Source organism: Pleurodeles waltl, chromosome 4_1, assembly GCF_031143425.1.
Source record: "Pleurodeles waltl isolate 20211129_DDA chromosome 4_1, aPleWal1.hap1.20221129, whole genome shotgun sequence".
NCBI classification, from domain to species: Eukaryota; Metazoa; Chordata; class Amphibia; order Caudata; family Salamandridae; genus Pleurodeles; species Pleurodeles waltl.
The window spans coordinates 202,743,824-202,763,605 of NC_090442.1; the positions used below are offsets into that span (position 1 = coordinate 202,743,824).

Genomic DNA, 19,782 nt, shown 5'->3' on the forward strand with positions numbered 1-19,782 from the left:
CATAGAATGGCTTAATGAAGTCTTGCATTCATTACCGCTAAGAAAGACCTATTTCTTGTTGTTAAAGCATTTGTAATTGAAAGGTAACTCCCACACATCAAATGTAACTGTCTCCTTGCTGTTTGAATCTGCCTACACGAAAGTGAATAAAAATGTTGATATGGGTAGATTAATCACTCCATGTATTAACCACACTGACAGTGATATTTCCGTCACAGTAAAATGGAACTTTTCAAAGTTGCGCATGATGTAACTTGCTTCTTTCTTAGCCATTATCTGTTGTTTCCGTGTCAAAATAAATGTGACAAATAGCTCCTTAGAGTTAACGTGCACAATGTTGTTTGATGTGTAAATACAGCTGAACAGTGTCTACATACCAGAGTTTTCTCCATATTCTCCTCATCTATTTGCCTTAAATGAGCACAGCCTCCATTTGCAAAAGCTTCCAAATTTAATTATATATTACATATAAGAAACATTTTGAGGGTGGTTTTCTGGGACCTAACAAGAAGTCTTGTAAGTCTACATCTTCTGAAAGGAGACTAAGGTGTTCTTTTATAGCTTTTAATGTGGAAGATTCTAGCCATTGCTGACAAAGTTTGCCCATGCTGTATGTTGTCACAATACCAGAGTGTTGCATGATGATGTAATAAGGGTCAGGTCTTCTCACTCTAAGACCCTGAGTGGAGTTAACAAAATGCTCATCACAACCATTTGTGTCCGCTGGCCACAATAACCACCCGTTGGGACCTGAAAGTGCTGAATTAAAGATGCCGTTCTGGACCCAACCATTGAGCTGTGCTTCAGTGATATTTAGAATCTTTTTCCAATAATAAAATTTAGTTGGTGAGGGAATACTGGGTGCACTCATTTCTTGTATTTTTGCCAAGCCCAAACAAGTTTTTTGTATGTTGTTGTAGAGAAATATAATTTGTAACAGAAAAAGGGAAGCTCTAAATAAAGCCTCCCTACCCTGTATCTGCCAATCTTTTGTTCCCATATGCTCTTTAGGCCAATCAACTTCCTCCAATACTCATAGCCTTATGTGAAACAACTGGGTAACAAAGGAATCTGAATAAATCAATGTGGTGTCTGTTAGCAAAATTATTCTTCCTTTTGTAGGGGGTAATTTGAAGTAATAAGACTCAGCATCTTTAGCATCATGCCCAGTAAAGTAAGAAAGCTTTTCAAAATATGTGTTTTAACCCTCCCACTGGTGGTGTTGGGCAGTGTTCCCATTGTGTGTAATTATAAACTATAATATAAACTAGAAAATGATGTCCATAATGGTTATAACAGAACATTTCACCATCATTTTCAGTGTTCCTGTACACATCCTCACTTTCCAATAGAGTATAATATTTAAGCTCAGAAAGCATAGTATCAACTGTTTTACATCCCAGTCATCAGAAACAACGCCTGGTGAAATAATATAATTAATTGATACTTTAAATGCATATGGAATTTGAATAATTTCTGGCGGGCCGAATATATCAGATGGTACTTTATCCCTAACAATCCCATCAGGAACTGGAGCAGCTGAAGTGTTCAGGGGCAAGTCTCTTCGAACCTTGTGTAAGGGTTTTAAAACCTCACCCACCAATTCAACAGCAGAGTGTTCAGGAAGATAATGACCATGTATTAGCAGGAAGACAAAACAATCCAAAGTAGAAAGGCAAACAAAGTCATAAGTATCCACAGATAATACCATGGGTGAACAAAATAGTTATGTTTAAGCCACATGTAGAGCTTACGTGCTTTTGATACAGGTACTGTAGATGATGGTGAAGAATTTGAAGAAAAGTTGTCAATGTCGGCAAAGTAAGCAGAAGCAGTCTGTGCAAAAATGTGAGCCAGAGCAGGTGAAAAGGAACTGGTAGACGTATCCTTTGGTGGTTCGTAATAAACAATTCCATCTGTTTGTGCTGCATTTGAAAAGCACAAATCTAAATTTTGGACGTTTCTTTTCAATGACGTGGTGGCAGGAATCAACAGAAGTTAATCCTCTGCCCTCTGCATACTCAGGGAAATGATTTAAGCATTGTTGAGTGTTTGAAGAGGTAACTCCTGGATGGTAGTGAGAGGTGTACGGGAACCACCCAGGAGTCCTCGTGGTCTGCTGTGTAGGATCGGGCACATGGTGCAATTTGACTTTGTCAATTAAAACAAAGCGGTTTTCCTTACAACCAGGCAGCGGTGGTAGAATGACTGTAACTGGTGCTCTATAGGATGGGCCAAATTCCTTCTTCACGGGTATCTTTTCACAAAATAGATACCCAGCTTTAGGAATCCAGCCTGTGGTTTGTGGCAAATCCCTCATTCCCAAGGTGGCTGCATGTGCTGATGAATTGTCATTACAGAACTGTTGTAATTCCTGCAAGACAGTGACAAGTTAATTTATTTCAAAAGGTGTTTCTGCTGCTATTGCACCAGTGCCATCAAGATCTGGGATATACATAGGTATGCCAAACAGGACTTTGTATTGGATATTTCCTCCCAAAGACCTTCGCTGTAAATTATTTAGTGGTCTTTGAACTCCATACAGGTGATGGATCCAACTACGGGCTGAACCTAATACTCTAGCTGTTATGGTGTACTAGTATTTGGTACCTACAGCTAGTTGAGCTGGACCATTGGTGTAAATGATGACTCCGTAAATCTTGGATTGGCAATATCAAGTAAACTATTGTGTGCAGTGACAGCCTTGAGCAGGGCACAGAGTGAAATGTTGTGCAAAGGAACTTACAAAAATAATTTTGCAGAAATGCAGCTGATTAGAATATAAAAACAACTCTGCCAAGAAGCAAGCTGTGCTAAAATATAATAAAATAAATAAACAAAATGTGTATGTAGATAAAAGGGCACAGGCCTAGAGCTAAAATAAAGGTGCTCAATCTAGGCACTAAAAGGAACCCACAACACATCCTATTCAAATTGTGGAACATCCCTATAACAAAATTGACATGACATGTGTGCCTACTCAGTGGGTATCACAGAAGCAGCAACACAAAGATCAACAGCCTTGGGAATGGAAAAAGTAGCTGCAAATTCCTACTGAAACCCCAGGTCAATTCCTTAATTCAGGATCATGTGATGAAAATTGTTGGGTGTGCAAGTCTTTCCCATGGGTAATAACAGAATTACTCTTACATCTCTACTTGCATTGCAATCCAATTACTACTTGCAGAGAATTTGTTTACATTATCATCTGTTTCGCTTAGAGTTCAAGCCTACTGTATGAATACTTGCTATTACATAGGCGCAGCTGTTTGTCCCAGGGCCTATCTCTGCCCCATTAAAGCCTGTCAGTCCCATCATGGAGAATATTACTTCAAATAACTATTTTCCCTGGTGCATGACCCTATTCCTTGAAAACCTAATGGTCCCTACTTTTATTAAACTGTGATTAAACACTATTACTTAGGGACTACTTCCAAGAAACAGCAGACACTGAGAGTGATAACACTTCCTCCAGCAAAATGATTGTGTTGTGGTCAAAATAATAGCTAATGGCATTTTAGCCCAACAAAGAGAATGGCAGTTATCAGCAGAGAATCATTTTTCTAAGGTCAGCGAGCAGGAGATGTCTGAAGCATCACAACTGTGTTGAATAACTGTGCTATGCACATTACTATCTAGTGGAGTGCCTGATATGTTAAGATTGCTAAACCACAGAACGCAGAACCATTGCAGTTTAATATTCCCTAGTGTGTGAATTCTAGTGTCCGGGTTCCAGGAGGAAGGACAGTGATATTGCATTTAGAATAACCTGGCTGGATTCAGACCCCACTGGGGCACTCATTTGAGGAATTATATCTGATCAATTAATCCATTCTTAACTTAATCCTTATGTAATGTCAATGTTTTGCTAAATCTCTGTAGAGTTTCATTAAAAGACTCATCTATGGGTCATCAGTAATTTTATATGTGCACATTGTAAGAGTTGACTACTTTCTGCACTTATTATGCATGTTTAAGGTAAGCACAAAAAGATAATGTAGATGGAGAGTAAATTGATATTTGAATTGAAGATTATTAGGTAGGTAAAACTGAATAAAGATATGCCATATTCCAATTATGCTTTTTATCACCCCATCTTGAACCCAATAGGAGGCAAGTGCTCCATTTATCTGATGGCTTAGAGAATATTGGCACCCTACAGTGGAAGCTGGCCTTGTGCCTCCTCTTAGCCTGGATCATCTGTTATTTCTGCATTTGGAAAGGAGTCAAATCCACCGGAAAGGTAAGACCTCAGCATCCATTTATTCAGAGGCATTGTGTTTGGAATAGTAGTAGAAACCAACACATGGCAGACATTACTCCATCAGCAGTGACAAATGTACAGATGTTCGTACACATAATTTCTATCTGGTCCACATGATTAAATACATTTATGTTATGATAATTAACCATATGAAATTGTTTTGGACTAACCCTTGTAGAATGATTGAAACAGTCAAAACTGTGCTGATTGTTTTGCCTTTAAAGGAAACAACCTCTCCATTGTACCCTTAGTAAATATATATCTTATAAGGAAACAGTTGTTTGAGGAAGAAGGAAGAGCTATATTGAAAGACAGCTAAATAGGCTTATGTGAAGCGCTGTTTGTAACTATGTTGCGATACATAGACTAATCGGTGTTCCACACAGTGTTCATCAATATATGTGCTCTTGTATTAGAAATATACCTACTCATCGAGGCAGTCCATATGTCTCATTAACATTCAAGACCAATGTTTGTCAGGAAACGCATTACCAGGTTCTACCATCCTTGATGCTCCACTCTATTTAACTGCCTTTTCACTGTTTCATTTAACTTAAAGGTCAAAAACTTACATTGTTATCTCTCAGACTACACACACAATAAAGTACTGAGCATATACAGTGAAGTTTTGGCAAACCTTTACAAATGTATCTATACTCTGACATGCACACTTGACAATCACATGTTGGCTTTTGTTTCCAGTCTGGCTAAACCAATTTTCACCAAACCAAGCAATTGAACTAGATGACGAAAGGGCAGCAGGTCCGAAAATATGGTCTCCATTTAGTTTACTTCTTTCAGTTTTTAGAGTTGCATACAAAGAAAACATTCCTATGAGAAATCTAATTTTAGGAGCAGGTGAAAAGGGAATTTAAAACCACCCTTAACACTTTTGAACTATTTGACATATCTGCATGATAGATGACTCCAGTTTTGCAGATTCAACAACGGAGGCCATAGTTATTAAAGATAAAAACAATCACATTTCCTATTCAGTGAGGTTGCTACCTGATTCATAGCCCTGTATGTACAAGATAAGTAACTGGCAATCGTGTGATCTAATCCTATAGTCTTAAATTGCCATCAAGGGTTTCTGGTGACATCAAAAGCTATGAGTCAAAGTGTTTAAAAATTTGCCACAGTCGTGAGATAGCAGTATAGGAACACCGCATATACCACAAATTACCTAAAACAGAAAACATTTTTTTGAAAGAAGCAAGATGAATACTTGATTATCCTTTTTGATTGTAGTAAAAATAAAAATGTTCAATCCTGAAGTTTTTAAACTAAATTAACGTTTCATTGTTAGTAAATCAAAACCTTCACCATTAGAAAAACAATATAAAAAGCTAAAACAAACCAGCTTCTGAGAACAGAAAATAAAAGAATATTGCTAATCATAGGTCATTTTCACTGTTTAATATTTTATAAACTACATTTAAGTACTTAATACATTTTTCTCTTAAAAGCTTCAAAAAAGAGAAAAGAAAAAGAATTTCCTTGCAGTTGAGAATTCTGTCTTTGGTAAATCTATCAGGTATCAAACAGCTCTTAGGTGGTAATAAAATAGGACAAGTACCGACTATATGAATCCAGCCATCTAAAGTGCATGGACCACATGTGGGGCAGGCTTCCATTAATGCAAGATGGTACACTTTAATTATTTCAGTCTGATAGCTCTCCATTACATAGTAGTTCAAACTGCTCTCTTTCACCAAAGTATAATAAATCAGCACTACGTGCCATCTCATTCATCCTTTATCATAAAATGCATTTAAGGCTTGAATAAGAAAAATGATATCCCATTTATGAGTCCAGTCTAGGTTGCGTTCCAGGGTTTAGGTTCACCATTGAGTACCATACAAGCCATTACTGGTTCTAAAAAAAATCAATGTACCTCACATTCCATAAATTGGTTATTTACAATTTAACTATTGTTAAATGTGGGACTGAGCTGTCGAGTTAGGCAGCCTACCTAGAAATCTATACAGATTACATTGGATGGCATTCAATCAATCAATCACCTTTCCAGGTAAGGCTTCAAGACCATAGACAAAACCATGTAGACATTTTGAGCTGATTGCTTTTAGCGTAGGAAACAGTGAGTAAGATAAAATTGAGAGTTGTCCCTTTATTGTTCAGGCTTATCAAATGAGTTGCAATATCCCCTTTTCATTGAACCATAATATTAAATAATTATAACTGAAAGACCCTTGAATTAACACAGAGCTCAAGACTGAGATGGGCATTTCTTGCACCCAGGGCTGAAGACTACTACTTTTGTTTTTTGAAGATTAACAACATGTTTATTGCGAGTGCTGTAGTCTTCAGATACCTTCACTGAACATTGAAGCCCACTCTTATGCGATCCAATAGAATGATATCATCAGCATTCTGCAGTACTCCTATGGGATCAACTTGAAGCTTGGGACGAAAAAGTCAGGCACCTTGGAATGCTTTTCCTAGGTAAGCAGCATGGAAGTGGTAGAAATCACCCCTGCTCTAACCCATGATTCAAATAATTTATTTTGCTATTCAAGAGTGCTAGCACAGTTGAACTTGAATCCAAGTGCCCCTATACTGACTTGCACTTAGAAGCTTTCAAGAAATACCCAATTTGATAGTTTAGACCATGCCAAAGAGTAGTCAACTGAGTTGAATGCTGCTTGATAATCGATTAAACAGGTGTAAAGAGGAGCCATTCATATTATTCTTTTGCCGCTATTAACCACATATGGCAATCGTATAATATTATTTTAAGTGTCACAACCTGCTTGTGCTCCCTCTGGCCAGTATAGTGGCTCCTTTGAAAGCAAATTTGCGTAAGCCTTAACCTCCACATCCTCAGTGATAGGGGCCTGTCATTTTGTGGCAATGAGGAATGCCATTTTTTTAGAATTGCATGTAGAGTGGACTCCTTCCACAAATAAGATGTGGTGCAGTACTGCATGCTGTAAATGAACAATGGTGCAACCACTCAGCTCAGTTTGTCATATTAATGTAATCTTTCTATTTGCTGCTTTTGTGGCCCTGTTTTATTTAATATATTCCATTTATACATTTATTTGAGTGCACATTTCTCTTCTATAAAGGAATGTTTTATTATATGTATACCAGATAACATTGTTTTATTATAGTTTGGTAGCTCAACAATTATTCTTACATGCACATGCATGATTTATAATGCCTTTTAATTTAAGTGAAGTTGTAACAAGTTATCCTATTTACTACATTTGACATAATACAGTGTGAGACCTGCTCTTTTCTAAATAATGATAAAAGTGTATTTGAGCAGGATACAAACAAGTAGAATGCAGAGAGTAAAGCTTTGACATCCAAGACAAGACTGAGCAAGCAGAAGTTGTAAACACTGTTTGCGAGGGCCACTGGCTGGCATTTCGGATCCAGCCAAGCCTCATCCTCTTGCTGGGACACAATAGCTTCTTTGCAGAGATATATAATGACCTTCATCACAAAGAACAAATCTTCTGTTTTTCAGCTGATATATGTAGGTGAGACGCAACCTTAGAAACTCGCTCAATACCTTTTATGCTAATACATCTTAGCTAGAGTCTAGAAAAGAGAGGTTGAAGGATAGAGGTAGACTCCATCTTTTCTTGCAAAATAATTTCGAATTTTGCACCATTGTTACAGTGTTGCAATTCTTTTTAATATACTATTTATTATTAATCATTATCATTGCCACTTGTATAAAATATGCTCCTTTTTGCATGGTCACCCCCATTTTTTGCTGAATCTTAGTGCTAGTTTTTACAATCTGCACACTGGAGCACTGCTGTGCTCTGACCACTAATATATATAGAAATTGACTAATCCTTAATTGGCATATTTAACTATCCTAAGGCAATAGTATATGGTGTAGGAACTAAACCCATTGCATAGAAAGTTCAATGTCACCTGTGGAAGGCAGCAATTATTGTGCCATCTGCTAGTGCAACACAAGAATGCATAGCTTCAGGCCTACCGTGGTAACGTGACTGCTGCAGGTGAAACCTGCAGCCCAACCTGTCAAAATAACCCTTTTTCATATGAAGAAAAGCTTTTTAAACTTAATGTTATCATGTCCCTTCAGTGTCAGAGCCCCAAAAGTATTTTCACAGTGGAAGTCTTTTGCTGTCCAATGAGCAAAACTGGAGAACAGATTAAAATACTAATTCAACTAGCTTGGGTTTGGGACCTGTTAGAAAAATGGTTCAATCCCTACTTTTATTAGTTGGTAACAATCCAATTCAAGGGTGAAGTTAGATTTTCAATAAATATTTAGGCAAACTAACTTTTAGAAAATGACCTGTTCCCTTGCCTGAAGCTGCTGGACACTAATTTGCACTAGCCTGACAGCAGCTGCTGAACCGGAACTTGACTTTAATGAGGTGTGCAAACTGGTTCCAGAACTGAAAAAATGGTTTGTGCAAGTGGAATTATTTTTCTTCCCCTTGCAGGAAGACTAATTGGGTTGGACCAGTAACTTCATTGACCTGTTAAGGCCCTGCCCTGTCACAATTAAATGTAAGGTGAGACCTGAAGGATATAAACCTTTCTTCCCTCAGCCAGGCTAGCTCTAAACCCAGTGGATGAGGAGCTACCCCGAAAACCAGTTTTGAGTGACTACAAAGAAGGGACTACTCATTTCCATGCACCTCTAGGCAGGCACACAGGCCCTGCACAGGGTAGAATGTTTTTTCCCATCTTGGATTTTTAGAAGTAAGGTGAACTGTGGGATTGTTAGTTGCACCACACGCTTTAGTCCAGCCCGCAACGGTACCCTTTTTACCATTGAGGGCTGCAGTGCAGCCCGCTGTGCCTCTCTCTTTTTCTGGGGGACCTTGCGGTTCTACACAATGGCCTGCTGTAGCTGTTTTGGCGTTGCGGGTGCATTCCATGACGCGTGCCTTTGGTTTATGTCAGGCACACAGCGGTCCGTTATTCAGTCCCTAACATTTTAGGAATGCTGCAACTCCAGTCTTTGAACCACGGCTCCTACATAATACTCTTCTGGAGCCCTGATACACTTACCTCACTCATTGGGAACCATTCTCGTGCCTGGGGGCCATGTTCTTGCAGGTCTTCTTCCTATAATCCACAGTCTTGTTTCCAGAATGCCTACAGGTGAAATTATGTTACACCATTCTGACATGGTGACCTTTTCTATCTCTTTTATTACTGTTTCCCTATCCAAGATGGACACTCTTTACTTCCTGTTACATCACTTCCTATCTATGGGCATATAAGGGGCTGAATCTTTCATTTCCTTTGCGTTGTAACACTCCCTGCCCCTGTTGGTGTGTCCTCACTTCCTCCTGCCTGCTGTACCTTCATTCTTGTTGCCACTTCCTGTTCCTTTTAGGAGTCCTTGGTGTGTCATGCTCTTGTCTCGAATCTTCTTGTCTTCTGATCTATTCACTGATCTTCTCCTTACCCTCCCTTTCATTATTGGAGCTCCTGCTTACTTAAGAGATTTTTCCCTACATTTTTTTTTCGTCATTTGGACTCCTTCTGGAAGGCACAGTCTGCTTTGGTGTTTCATTGTCGGCATCACCATGGCAACTGGAAAGGGCCGCCCCTACCTTGGACAGTCCAGAACCTTCAGGAACCAAAGTCAGGAACCATCCCTGCACACCAAAGTTGTAAAGAAAAGTTCAGATTGTGACATTGTTTGCAGTAGAGCAAACAGGAACTGCTGGAAAAAGTGGATTTGGTTACCCCTAAGAATTTTACCCTATTGTTTAGGGAGGAGCCAGTTGTAACCCCTTATATATGGCACCCCAAGACACTATCCTCAGAACACTTTATAGACCTGGGGAAGAAAAGAAGAAGAGATATGTGAAGAGCCCAGAAGGGCTGGAACTTCTCCCACTTGCACCCAGGACAAAGAAGTGCAATCAAAGGGTCAAGTGGCTGACATCGTGTGTGGCTACAGGGACACAGCCAGCTTCAAGAGACCATTTTCCTGCAGTTAGCAGTGATTAGTTGCAAATTCAAAAAACTGGGCCCTCCTGGTGGACTCTGCAAGAGTTATTCTGAAACTTCCCAAAAAATTTGGACTTGGAATAAAATTGGGCATCCAGCCACTAGAGGACATGGACCAAACACATGTGCTGATCTGGTCATGACACAACCTCTCTCAGCAGGAAAATCAGGTTGGTCCTGCTTGGAGCTCGTCTGTGGCTGCACATTTATTTCAGTGGGCCCTCAGCGAGAAGGTGTCTGACCTGTGGAACTCACTGTTGGATACAGCTTACACCCTTGTTTAAATGGAGAATTCTGAGCTTTAAAGCAGAAACTAAGGCCCTCCATATGAGTCTGGTGGTCTTTATACTGCCAGACCAGTGGTGGCGGTCCTACTGACAAATTACGAGCCTGGTGGTCTGACTGCGAGTGGACTGCTGCCACCAGCAGGAACAAGGTTCCTGACGGGTAGGCAGTGGTTGAAGTCGTGCTCAACCATGGCTGTGTTTAAAGCAGCACCACCGTGCTGATCACGACTTCAATTTCCGCCAGCCTTTTGATGACGGGGACCCCGCCATGAAAAGGTTGATGGAAAGCCAGTGCTGGGGGCCATGGGGCCATTTCATCGGCAGTGTAGGGGCCCCCTTGCCCAGCACCCTCAGAATGCACACTGTCTGCTACAGCAGACAGTGTTTATTCTGAGGGTGCTGGGGGAACACTTTGTGCGGCGGCATTGGCCTCAGCACTATGAGGAGCCAAGGCCAATGCCGCCGCATGGTTTCCACTGGGCTGACCGGCGGAAACCTCAGACTTCTGAGGTTTCCACCGTTCAGCCCAGCAGAAACCTTGTAATTGTCCCCTGGGCTGGTTGGCCAACAAACCTCGTAATGAGGCCATAATTCGAAAGGCAGAAGTTTTGACTGGTTTAGGGTGTCAAATGTGTCTCGTCAACAAGGGGATTTCCTTGGGTGCGAAATTTGACTTTTCTTCTCACTCAGATCTTTTACCAGCAAAGCAGGTGGTTTCAGTGAACCCTCACATAACACTTATTAAACTTTTAAAGGACTTTGCTGGTTATAGCCCGTTGCCTTCGCTCTATTACAGCATTTTGATTTCCATTTCTTTGACTAATTCATAATGTGAGATTTTTGATCAAGATGAATTTGCTTGGCGTATGTCACATGCGCTTCAACAAGGTCTTACTGAAATTGTCAAGGGTGCCCAGGGGCATGGAACATGAGGTTCACAGTCATTGGTGGGAGAGAAAAGGAAGGTAGATGACTCTCCATGATGGCCACAATAAATTGGTAGGAAAAGCAAAAGCCAAAACGATCCCAACATGAAGACTTGGAGCAGAGTGAGCAGTGCATGCTGGTTCACTGAAGTTGCACAAACAAATTATTGCTATGTTCCAAATCACGTGACAACGGCAGACATTTTTGTGTGGTATGTTATAAAAGCCTCACCCATTCCATAACTCACAACCTATTATTTTCACTTACCCAAAGAAAGTAGCTTCGTCTCATCTCTGCATTGCAGTTGGGCTTTCCTGTGTCCTGCTTTCTGCAGCACCCTGACCATCAACTCAACAGCACCGTGTAAGAAATAAAAAAGAAACACCAGCTCATGAATGCAGCAAACAGTGAACATACTTACTATCAGTAGTCTAGGGTCCTGGAGGCGGTGTCCCCTTGCACAGGAGTAGAACCTGACAGAACACAGTTGTTACACTTATGAACCTTTCAAGAACTTAAAACCTGCAAGCCAAGGATGTGTTACAAACAGTGTGAAGAAATAAATATGTTTTTTTTTTAATAACACTTGGGGAGAAACCTTGCAACTCAAAAGGAAGGTCCCCCAAAAGGGCAAGTTTCAAGTTAATTGTTTAAGAACTCTGAGAGACAGTTTTTATGACCCTCTGAAGAGAGACACAGTATTTCATCTTGTTGAGCGCAAGTGAGCATAGACACATAAAATTGTTACTAACCTAATGATTCTGTGTAATGTTTTTAGAGGTGCAAGTGAAGCCTAAATCAGATGCCCAAGAAGTAGCTATCCTTGGGCAACAGGCAATTGAAGGAAGCAGGAAGGCCCTAATCACTAGGGAGTTGCTGAGAGACTGATGCAGTGCACACCACTAATTTATTTTCTTCACACATACAGCCGGGTCATCAACAACAACCCGAGCAGGCATAGACTGCATAGTGCCAGTGACTGAAAGGGCACAGCAAAGTACATGCAGGGCTGGAAAGTCCTCAAACACTTGCAACTGAGGCCATTTCTCTCTGTTCACATTGTGTTCCTCTTTCCCTTGTTTGGCTAGTGCCACTTCAAGTGACTGTTAGAAATTGGGTTTCCAGTTGTCAGAGGTATACACCCTTGTCAAAGTAGGGACCACAATCCTCATCAGGGTAAGTCACAACACATTCCAGATTATCGTGTGCTTACCCTGTGGTAGCTTTGCACATAGCTGTCAGGTTTAACATAGAAGGCAATGTGTAAAGCATTTCTGCAATAACTCGTACAGTAACATAGGGAAAACACTACAGAAAGTACTCCACACCAGTTTAGGAAAATAGATAATATTTATCTGAATAAAATAACACCAAGACGACAAAAATCTAATATGCACAAGTCAAGATATCACTTTTTAAAGGTTTAAATGAGTCTCAATCCTTAAGAATCTGTAGTTATATCCTTTTAACACACAGTACCTGGGCTGCGTCAAAAATAACGACGCACGGGGGCCGCAGAGGAGAAGATGCATTGAAAAATAACAGGATGTGTTGGATTTTCCAGCGCGGCACAGACGATGCGTTATTTCTTTCCACACTGCAAGGTGATATGTCTATTTCCAGGAGTGCAGCCTTGGTTCCAATGCAGGGTTATTTTGAATCCCAGGAACGATGTGTTGAAAATCCTTGACACGCTGGTAAGAAGGAGCAGGTGCTGCGTTGATCCAGTAGGCGATGCATCAATTTATCAGCCGTGAGGCAGGCGTTGCGCCGATTTCTGCAGGGGTTGCATCAACTTTCCTACGCACTGGGTTTTTCTTCTCTTTGGTGAAGTCTTTGTGGCCCTGAGACTTCAGAACAGGAGACAAGCTCAATCCTAGCCCTTGGAGAGCACTTGTGGAGAAGGCAGAGTCCTTCCAGCAGAGTCAGGGCCAGGAGGCAGCAGGGCAACAAGCAGGGCAGCAGTCCTTCCAGCAAAGCAGTCTGGATGAGTACTTTGGGCAGCCAGTCAGTCCCTCTGACAAGGTCCATTTGTAGATCTAGAAGTGTCTAATTTGGAGGGTCGCAGACCCAGTATATATACACCACAAAATGCCTTTGAAAGGGGGGAAACATCAAAGAGTGGTATTGAAGTGCACATGTTCCCCTTTCAACCCAGCCCTGTCTGCCAGGATCCCTGTGGGGGGTTATCAGTCCTCTGTGTGGGGTAAGGCCACTGGTCTTTAAAGTGTGAGAGCCCCTCCACCCTTCCTGCCCAGGGAGACCCATTCAGTATGCAGATGAATGCAGATGTGACTGAGTATCCTGTGTTTATGGCTGTCTGGGTGGAATGCACAAGGGGAGCTCTCAATGACCACAGGCTAGACGTGGATTGGAGACAGGCTTAAAGGCCCAGATAGCAGTAAGTTCAGAGAAATGGCCACTTCTAAAACAGTAATATTAAATTGAACTTCACCAGTAAGCAGACTTTTCTATTCTCATTCTGGCCAAATTAAACATGACAGGGCTATTACCATTCTGGCCAAACTAAACATGACAGGGCTACTCCTTTCAGATCAGAATCTACCACTTAAAAGTATACAAGGGCAGTTCTAATACTGTTTTTCACTACCAGGACATATAAAACACATAAGTACATGTCCATCCTTTTACTTATATATCATCCTGCCCTATGGGTTATCTACGGCCTACCTTAGCAGTGACTTATATGTAGAAAAAGGGGAGTTTAAGGCTTCGTAAGTAGTTTTAAATGCCAAGTCAAAGTGGCAGAGAAACTGCACACACAAGCCTTGCAACAGTAGGCCTGAGACATGGTAAAGTGGCTACTTATGTGGATGCACAATCTGTGATGCAGGCCCACTAGTAGGATTTAATGTACAGGCCCTGGGCAAATCTAGTGCACTTTGCTAGGGACTTATAAGTACATTAAATATGCCAATTGGGTAGGAGACAATGTTACCATGTTTAGGGATGAGAGCACATGCACTTTAGCACTGGTCAGCAGTGGTAAAGTGCGCAGAGTCTTAAAACCAGCAAAAACAGGGTCAGAAAGATGGAGGGAGGCAGGCAAAATGGTGGGAGATGACCACCCTAAGGTTGTTATTGAGGTGGCTATAGACTGACAGGGGAACTGGGAGCAATCCTCTGTGAACCTGTGTCATTTCCACAGGATCTCGTACACCCAGATTAGTTGCTAAGTGCTTGACAGAAATTGTACTTAGGTCCTGGTTGCCTGAAAAAAGTGATTACTGATTGGTGCGTTAAGTTTTCTTAGTGGTTGGTACTTACATATTCAAAAAATCATATCTACTGTTCCCTCATTGGATTTTTGTCATTTATAAATTTCAGTTGGATTTTTATTATGTCGTGTTTTTGACTTTTTAATTGCTTTACACCATTAAGCCTGTCTGCTCTGTGCGAAAGCTACCAGAGGTTGGGCTCATATTTAAATTATTGAAACCTTTGCCTGGACCTAATGAGTTAGTGACTTTACCACTTGTAGTGGATTATCCACTCTACTTAATAATTCACTTTCTTACCCCACAGGTTTGTTCATTTTTATAATTACCTCCATAAATATGTTTTGCACTAGGTTAGGATGTTGATTTGTCAAAATAATGAAACATATCCTTATTGTGTATTCTTTACTGTGTCTATTCATGATAAAAACAGCAACAAAATCAACCAACATCTAATAATCCTGTGAAATCACACAGGATTTACTGTTAAACAGAAGGTATCATCCACAAGTAGTGTAGTTTGTGGACGACAGGCCACTAGTTTCATGGTAAATTGGCATTGAGCATATACATTTGCCAGTACGCTTAGAAAACCCAAATTATGGGCAAAATCTTATATAGTACAAAAGATCAATATCTTGTTTACATAGTCAGGTCGGGAGACCATTTAGAAGTGATGCCCACTTATGTGTTGTCCTTTGGGAATTCACAGAACTAAAAGTGGAATCTTTCCCCACTTTAATTTTAAAGCTAATTGCTTTGTTACCCTGCCTAAGCCCGGGTGGATGTACTGTTAAAGATGTTTTGAGAGAGCATGATTAGGGTTTCTACAGATTGCATAAGTGAATGTATATTAATATTTAACATTACAAATATTTTTAATATTTATTTCTGAGTTAATTAAGCTTTTCTATTTGTCCCTAAGTCTACACTGTGTAGAACTCTGCTTTGACTCAGGTGTCTCCCTATGCTAAAATATAAGATTAATTTAAAAACAAAACAATTAAAAGCAAAAATAAATATTAAAAATATGTATATGATATATATTAATGTAAATTCATTGTATATATTTACTTTAGAAGAAAAATAAAATAAAAACATGTTACAGAACGAAACTGCAATTAATAGAAGTATACTAAATATTTCTCTGAAGCTTATATTAAAAAATAAATTTCCACAGAAAGAAAAAAGTATTTTTAACATGCATTAATAATTATTATGCATTATTAAAAGTGGATTATAGAATTTAGTAAAATGAATTACATTTTTTTAATAACATTTATTGTTACATTATTTTGTAAATTCAAAATAGATTATTAAAATGTTTTATAATTAAATAATGAATATGTATTATTTGTATATATTTTTTAGGATTAATTTATATTAGTTTATATTTTGTAACTATTCCAAATGAATTCAATTTTATTTAACATTATATCCTGTGGGATTTTAATTTAGGTCTCTACCTCCACTATTTTAATAGGAGGGTTGTAATACCAGTGGTTGGCCATGTGTAGTGATGGATGTACTACTCGTTTCTTTTTTAAAATAAATTACACTTAGAGTTTGTGAATACTGAAAAATACCAAAAAGTGTAAACTTTTTTGGTAATAAATTACACTTAAAGTTTGTGAATACCGAAAAATACCGAAAAGTGTAAATTTAAGCTTATGAATCAGGCCCCAAGAGAAACACCAAGATCTGATTTTACTATTGGAAGAGAGATCAGAGACTGGAAATAGGAAATCTGAACCCCTTAGAGAATGGTGATATAACCCTAAGGACTAGAGTAACCTTTGAGTTAGGACTCTATTGCCTTTACATAGATTTTAATAGTGAATACCTTTATATGTGTTGGCTTACTCCGAGAAGAGATTTGGGTAAATACTTATATGACATATTGAATAAAATCACATTCAGTTGGAAAGCACTCTTTGAGCCTTATTACGAGTTTGGCGGACTGAGGACTGCCATGTTGGCAGTGGCGGTCAGACCGCCAACAGGCTGGTGCAGAGGACCGCCAAATTATGAGTTTGGTGGTGATGCTAACGGAATACAACCAAAGCACCACCGGCATTGCCAGTGCAGTCAGACCGCCGCAGAGGATTGGACCCACCAACAGGCCGGCAGAGACCATGTTCCTGTTAAACTCATAACAAGGTTGCACACTGCCAACATTTCTGCAGCGGTCGGACCACCACGGAAACCCAGACGGATAACAAACTGGATAAAAGGAGACACTCACCTCCAGGAAGCCATACTCGTCTGAAGTCACCATGGAACCACAACTATACGTCATCTCGCTGCTCCTGCTTGCCGAAAAACAACAGAATCATTGCCAACGAGGACGACAACAACCGTAAGTACATACACTCACCTGTTACATTTGTGTACTGGCAATTTTTTTATAGACACATAACATACCATAAGGAGGGTGGTGCGAGGGCTATATACACATGTAATAGTACAGTGACACACATGCTCACATACAGCAACAAATATACCCACACATACACAGCACGAACACTGCAGCCAGCACACACACACTACACATCATGAACACACAGTTACGTATGGCAAACACAGTACATGCCTAGTCTCCCGCAATCCCATACAACATACTAACAAGTCACAACTACACCACAACTGCACAATCATAAACACATTGTCAAACAATCACAACCAACACTGGCCAGGGCCTCATCACACATACAACACTATGTACAACCAACTGGGAATGAACACACACAATTACACCCTCATACCACTTATCAGTCTACACACACACACACAACATTTTGTACTTATCATAACGTGCACAGTACACGCACACTTGCACATTGAAAGCACACAAAGCCACACACTACAACAACAAACACATATCAACACAAACACAACACCACACCATGACAGCAACATGTCAGCAACATACACATGCTCATCTCACAATATACATTCTATCCCTGGGGGACAAAAGCACTGCACACACCCTCACATACTGCTGAAACAACACATGAAGCACAAGCACCACGCACACACAAACACTGGACACAACCAATGTCAGCCAGGAACAACTCAAACCTAGGAAAGGAAAGGCAACACAAAAATGTAATCAGAAACCAACAAGTAGTTGTTTATAATATATTATCAATAATTTTAAATACACAGAAAAGTGCAAGGCCATTGGCCAGTCCATTTCAACATGTCCATTGCACCAAAGGCAAAATTTGATGCCCCAACTTGACTCCTGACCGCCATATAACCTCCACAGGTAGTGGCATCAAGGGGGCATGCAGGCACCTCAGGAACATTTGGGGGGTGGTGGGGAGGAGGGAGGGGTTACTTAGGCTGGGGAGGGGGAGGTTGGGCTTAGGCTTGGGAGGAGGGGGTTTGGTTTTGGCTTGGAGGAGGGTTGGGTCTTCTTGGGAGGGGTCGATTTCTTGGTGGGGGAGGGACATGGGTACAAGCAGGTGGGGCAGGGGAGGATTTGGAGGTGGAAGGGATGTCCTTTGGGAGGGAAACAAATCTCTCTGGGGTGTCACGGGTGGGAGAACAGTAGGGAAAAGGTCAAACTCTGAGAGGAAAGCGTTCTTACACTCACAGGGATGGTCATAACAGAAGGGTTTGAGTGTGGAGGTAGAGGGAGTGGTTGTAAGAGGTGTTGGTGTGGATGTCTTGGGTGCATGCTTGTGGGAGGTATGCTTGTGGGAGGTGAGTGTATGTTGGGTAGGCGAGTGAGGGCAAGTATGTGTCTTGGGCTGAGGGGGCTGGAGGGGCTGGGGGATGCCGTGGTGGTGGGTGGCTGTCTATTGGGGTGGTGACTGCCGGTATGGTGGATGTGCTACATGAAGGCGTGGCTGTAGTTCTGGTGTCTGCAGGTGTGGTGACTGGGGTGAATGTTTGAGGGTCTGCTGGGGTGGTACATGCAGGTAGGATAGGTGTGGTGGCTGTATCACTAAATGTTGGTGTGGTGTCTGCAGGTGTGTCAGGTGTTGTGTGTGTGATGCTGGGAGTGGTGGAGGTGTCAGGGCAGGTAGTGATTTGCTGTGTGTATAGGGGTATGTTGCTTGTGTGAATGTTGGTGGTGTGTCTTGTGTTGGTTTGGTTTGTCTGTCCCTTGGATGTTGAGGTGGATGCATGCCTCTCTGTTTGTGTGCTTTGGCTGGGTCGAGGAAGGGCGGATTCAGATTGGGAAGAGGAAGGTGGGGAGGCGGTAGATAAAGGATGAGTAGCTGTATCCGTGTGGAGGCCAGAGCCTGAAAAGAGCTCTTTAGGCCAGCCAGGGCACCGTGAATGCCCTCCAGGAACACGTTACTCTGTTGTATCTGAATTGCCAGTCCCTGGATGGCATTCGCGATGGTCGGCTGACCCACAGAGATCGACTTCAGGAAGTCAATAGCCTCCTCACTGAGGGTAGGAGGGCTAACATGGGGTGGGGCAGAGGTGCTTGCAGCGAAGGAGTCGCCCACCCTCTTGGATTGGTGGGCACTACCAACTGGGTTTGGGAGCTACAGGGAGAGTGGTGATAGAAAGCGGGGTGGCAGACAGCGATGGTTCTGGGGTGGTCACAGGTAGGTCCGCCACTGCCAGGGAGTGGCCACTGGAGGAGGATTCTGAGGATGATGTACAGGATCTGGTCTCTCCCCTGGACCTCCCCTTTCCCTGCTAGTCAGTGGGACCCCTGTTTCGGGGTCCCCATGACTGGAGGTCCAGTGACCAGAAGTTTCCCCACTCGGTTGTGCCTCGTCTCCTTCACCTGCTGATGCTGATGCTGCAAAACAGAAAGTGAGCTATGGTCATCACATTCTCCACATACCAATTCTATCATACTTTAAACATAAGTAACATGGCATCCAGTTGACCAACACACCCAGGTAGTACCAGTTAAGTGCAACATCATGTCACAACAAGATACAATGTATTTCCCTCTATCTTAACATATTTACACACCGGCTAAGCTACCTATCTCACACCTACCATACCATGATATCATTAGACCTATCACACTGCCCATTCCATGACAAAGTGTCTTTGCCACATGCTACAGGGTCCCTATCCACAGCAACATAGTCAAGCA

General features: G+C 41.3%; 1 protein-coding gene across 1 annotated transcript in view; it reads left to right on the forward strand.

Moving 5' to 3' along the window:
* The window catches only part of LOC138287575 (sodium- and chloride-dependent GABA transporter 2-like), a 684,685-nt gene that overhangs the window by 277,936 nt on the left and 386,967 nt on the right, over positions 1-19,782 (forward strand). The window contains exon 6 of the mRNA XM_069228134.1: positions 4,111-4,243. Within this exon, the coding sequence (XP_069084235.1) occupies positions 4,111-4,243 (133 nt within the window). The remainder of the gene's footprint in view (positions 1-4,110; positions 4,244-19,782) is intronic.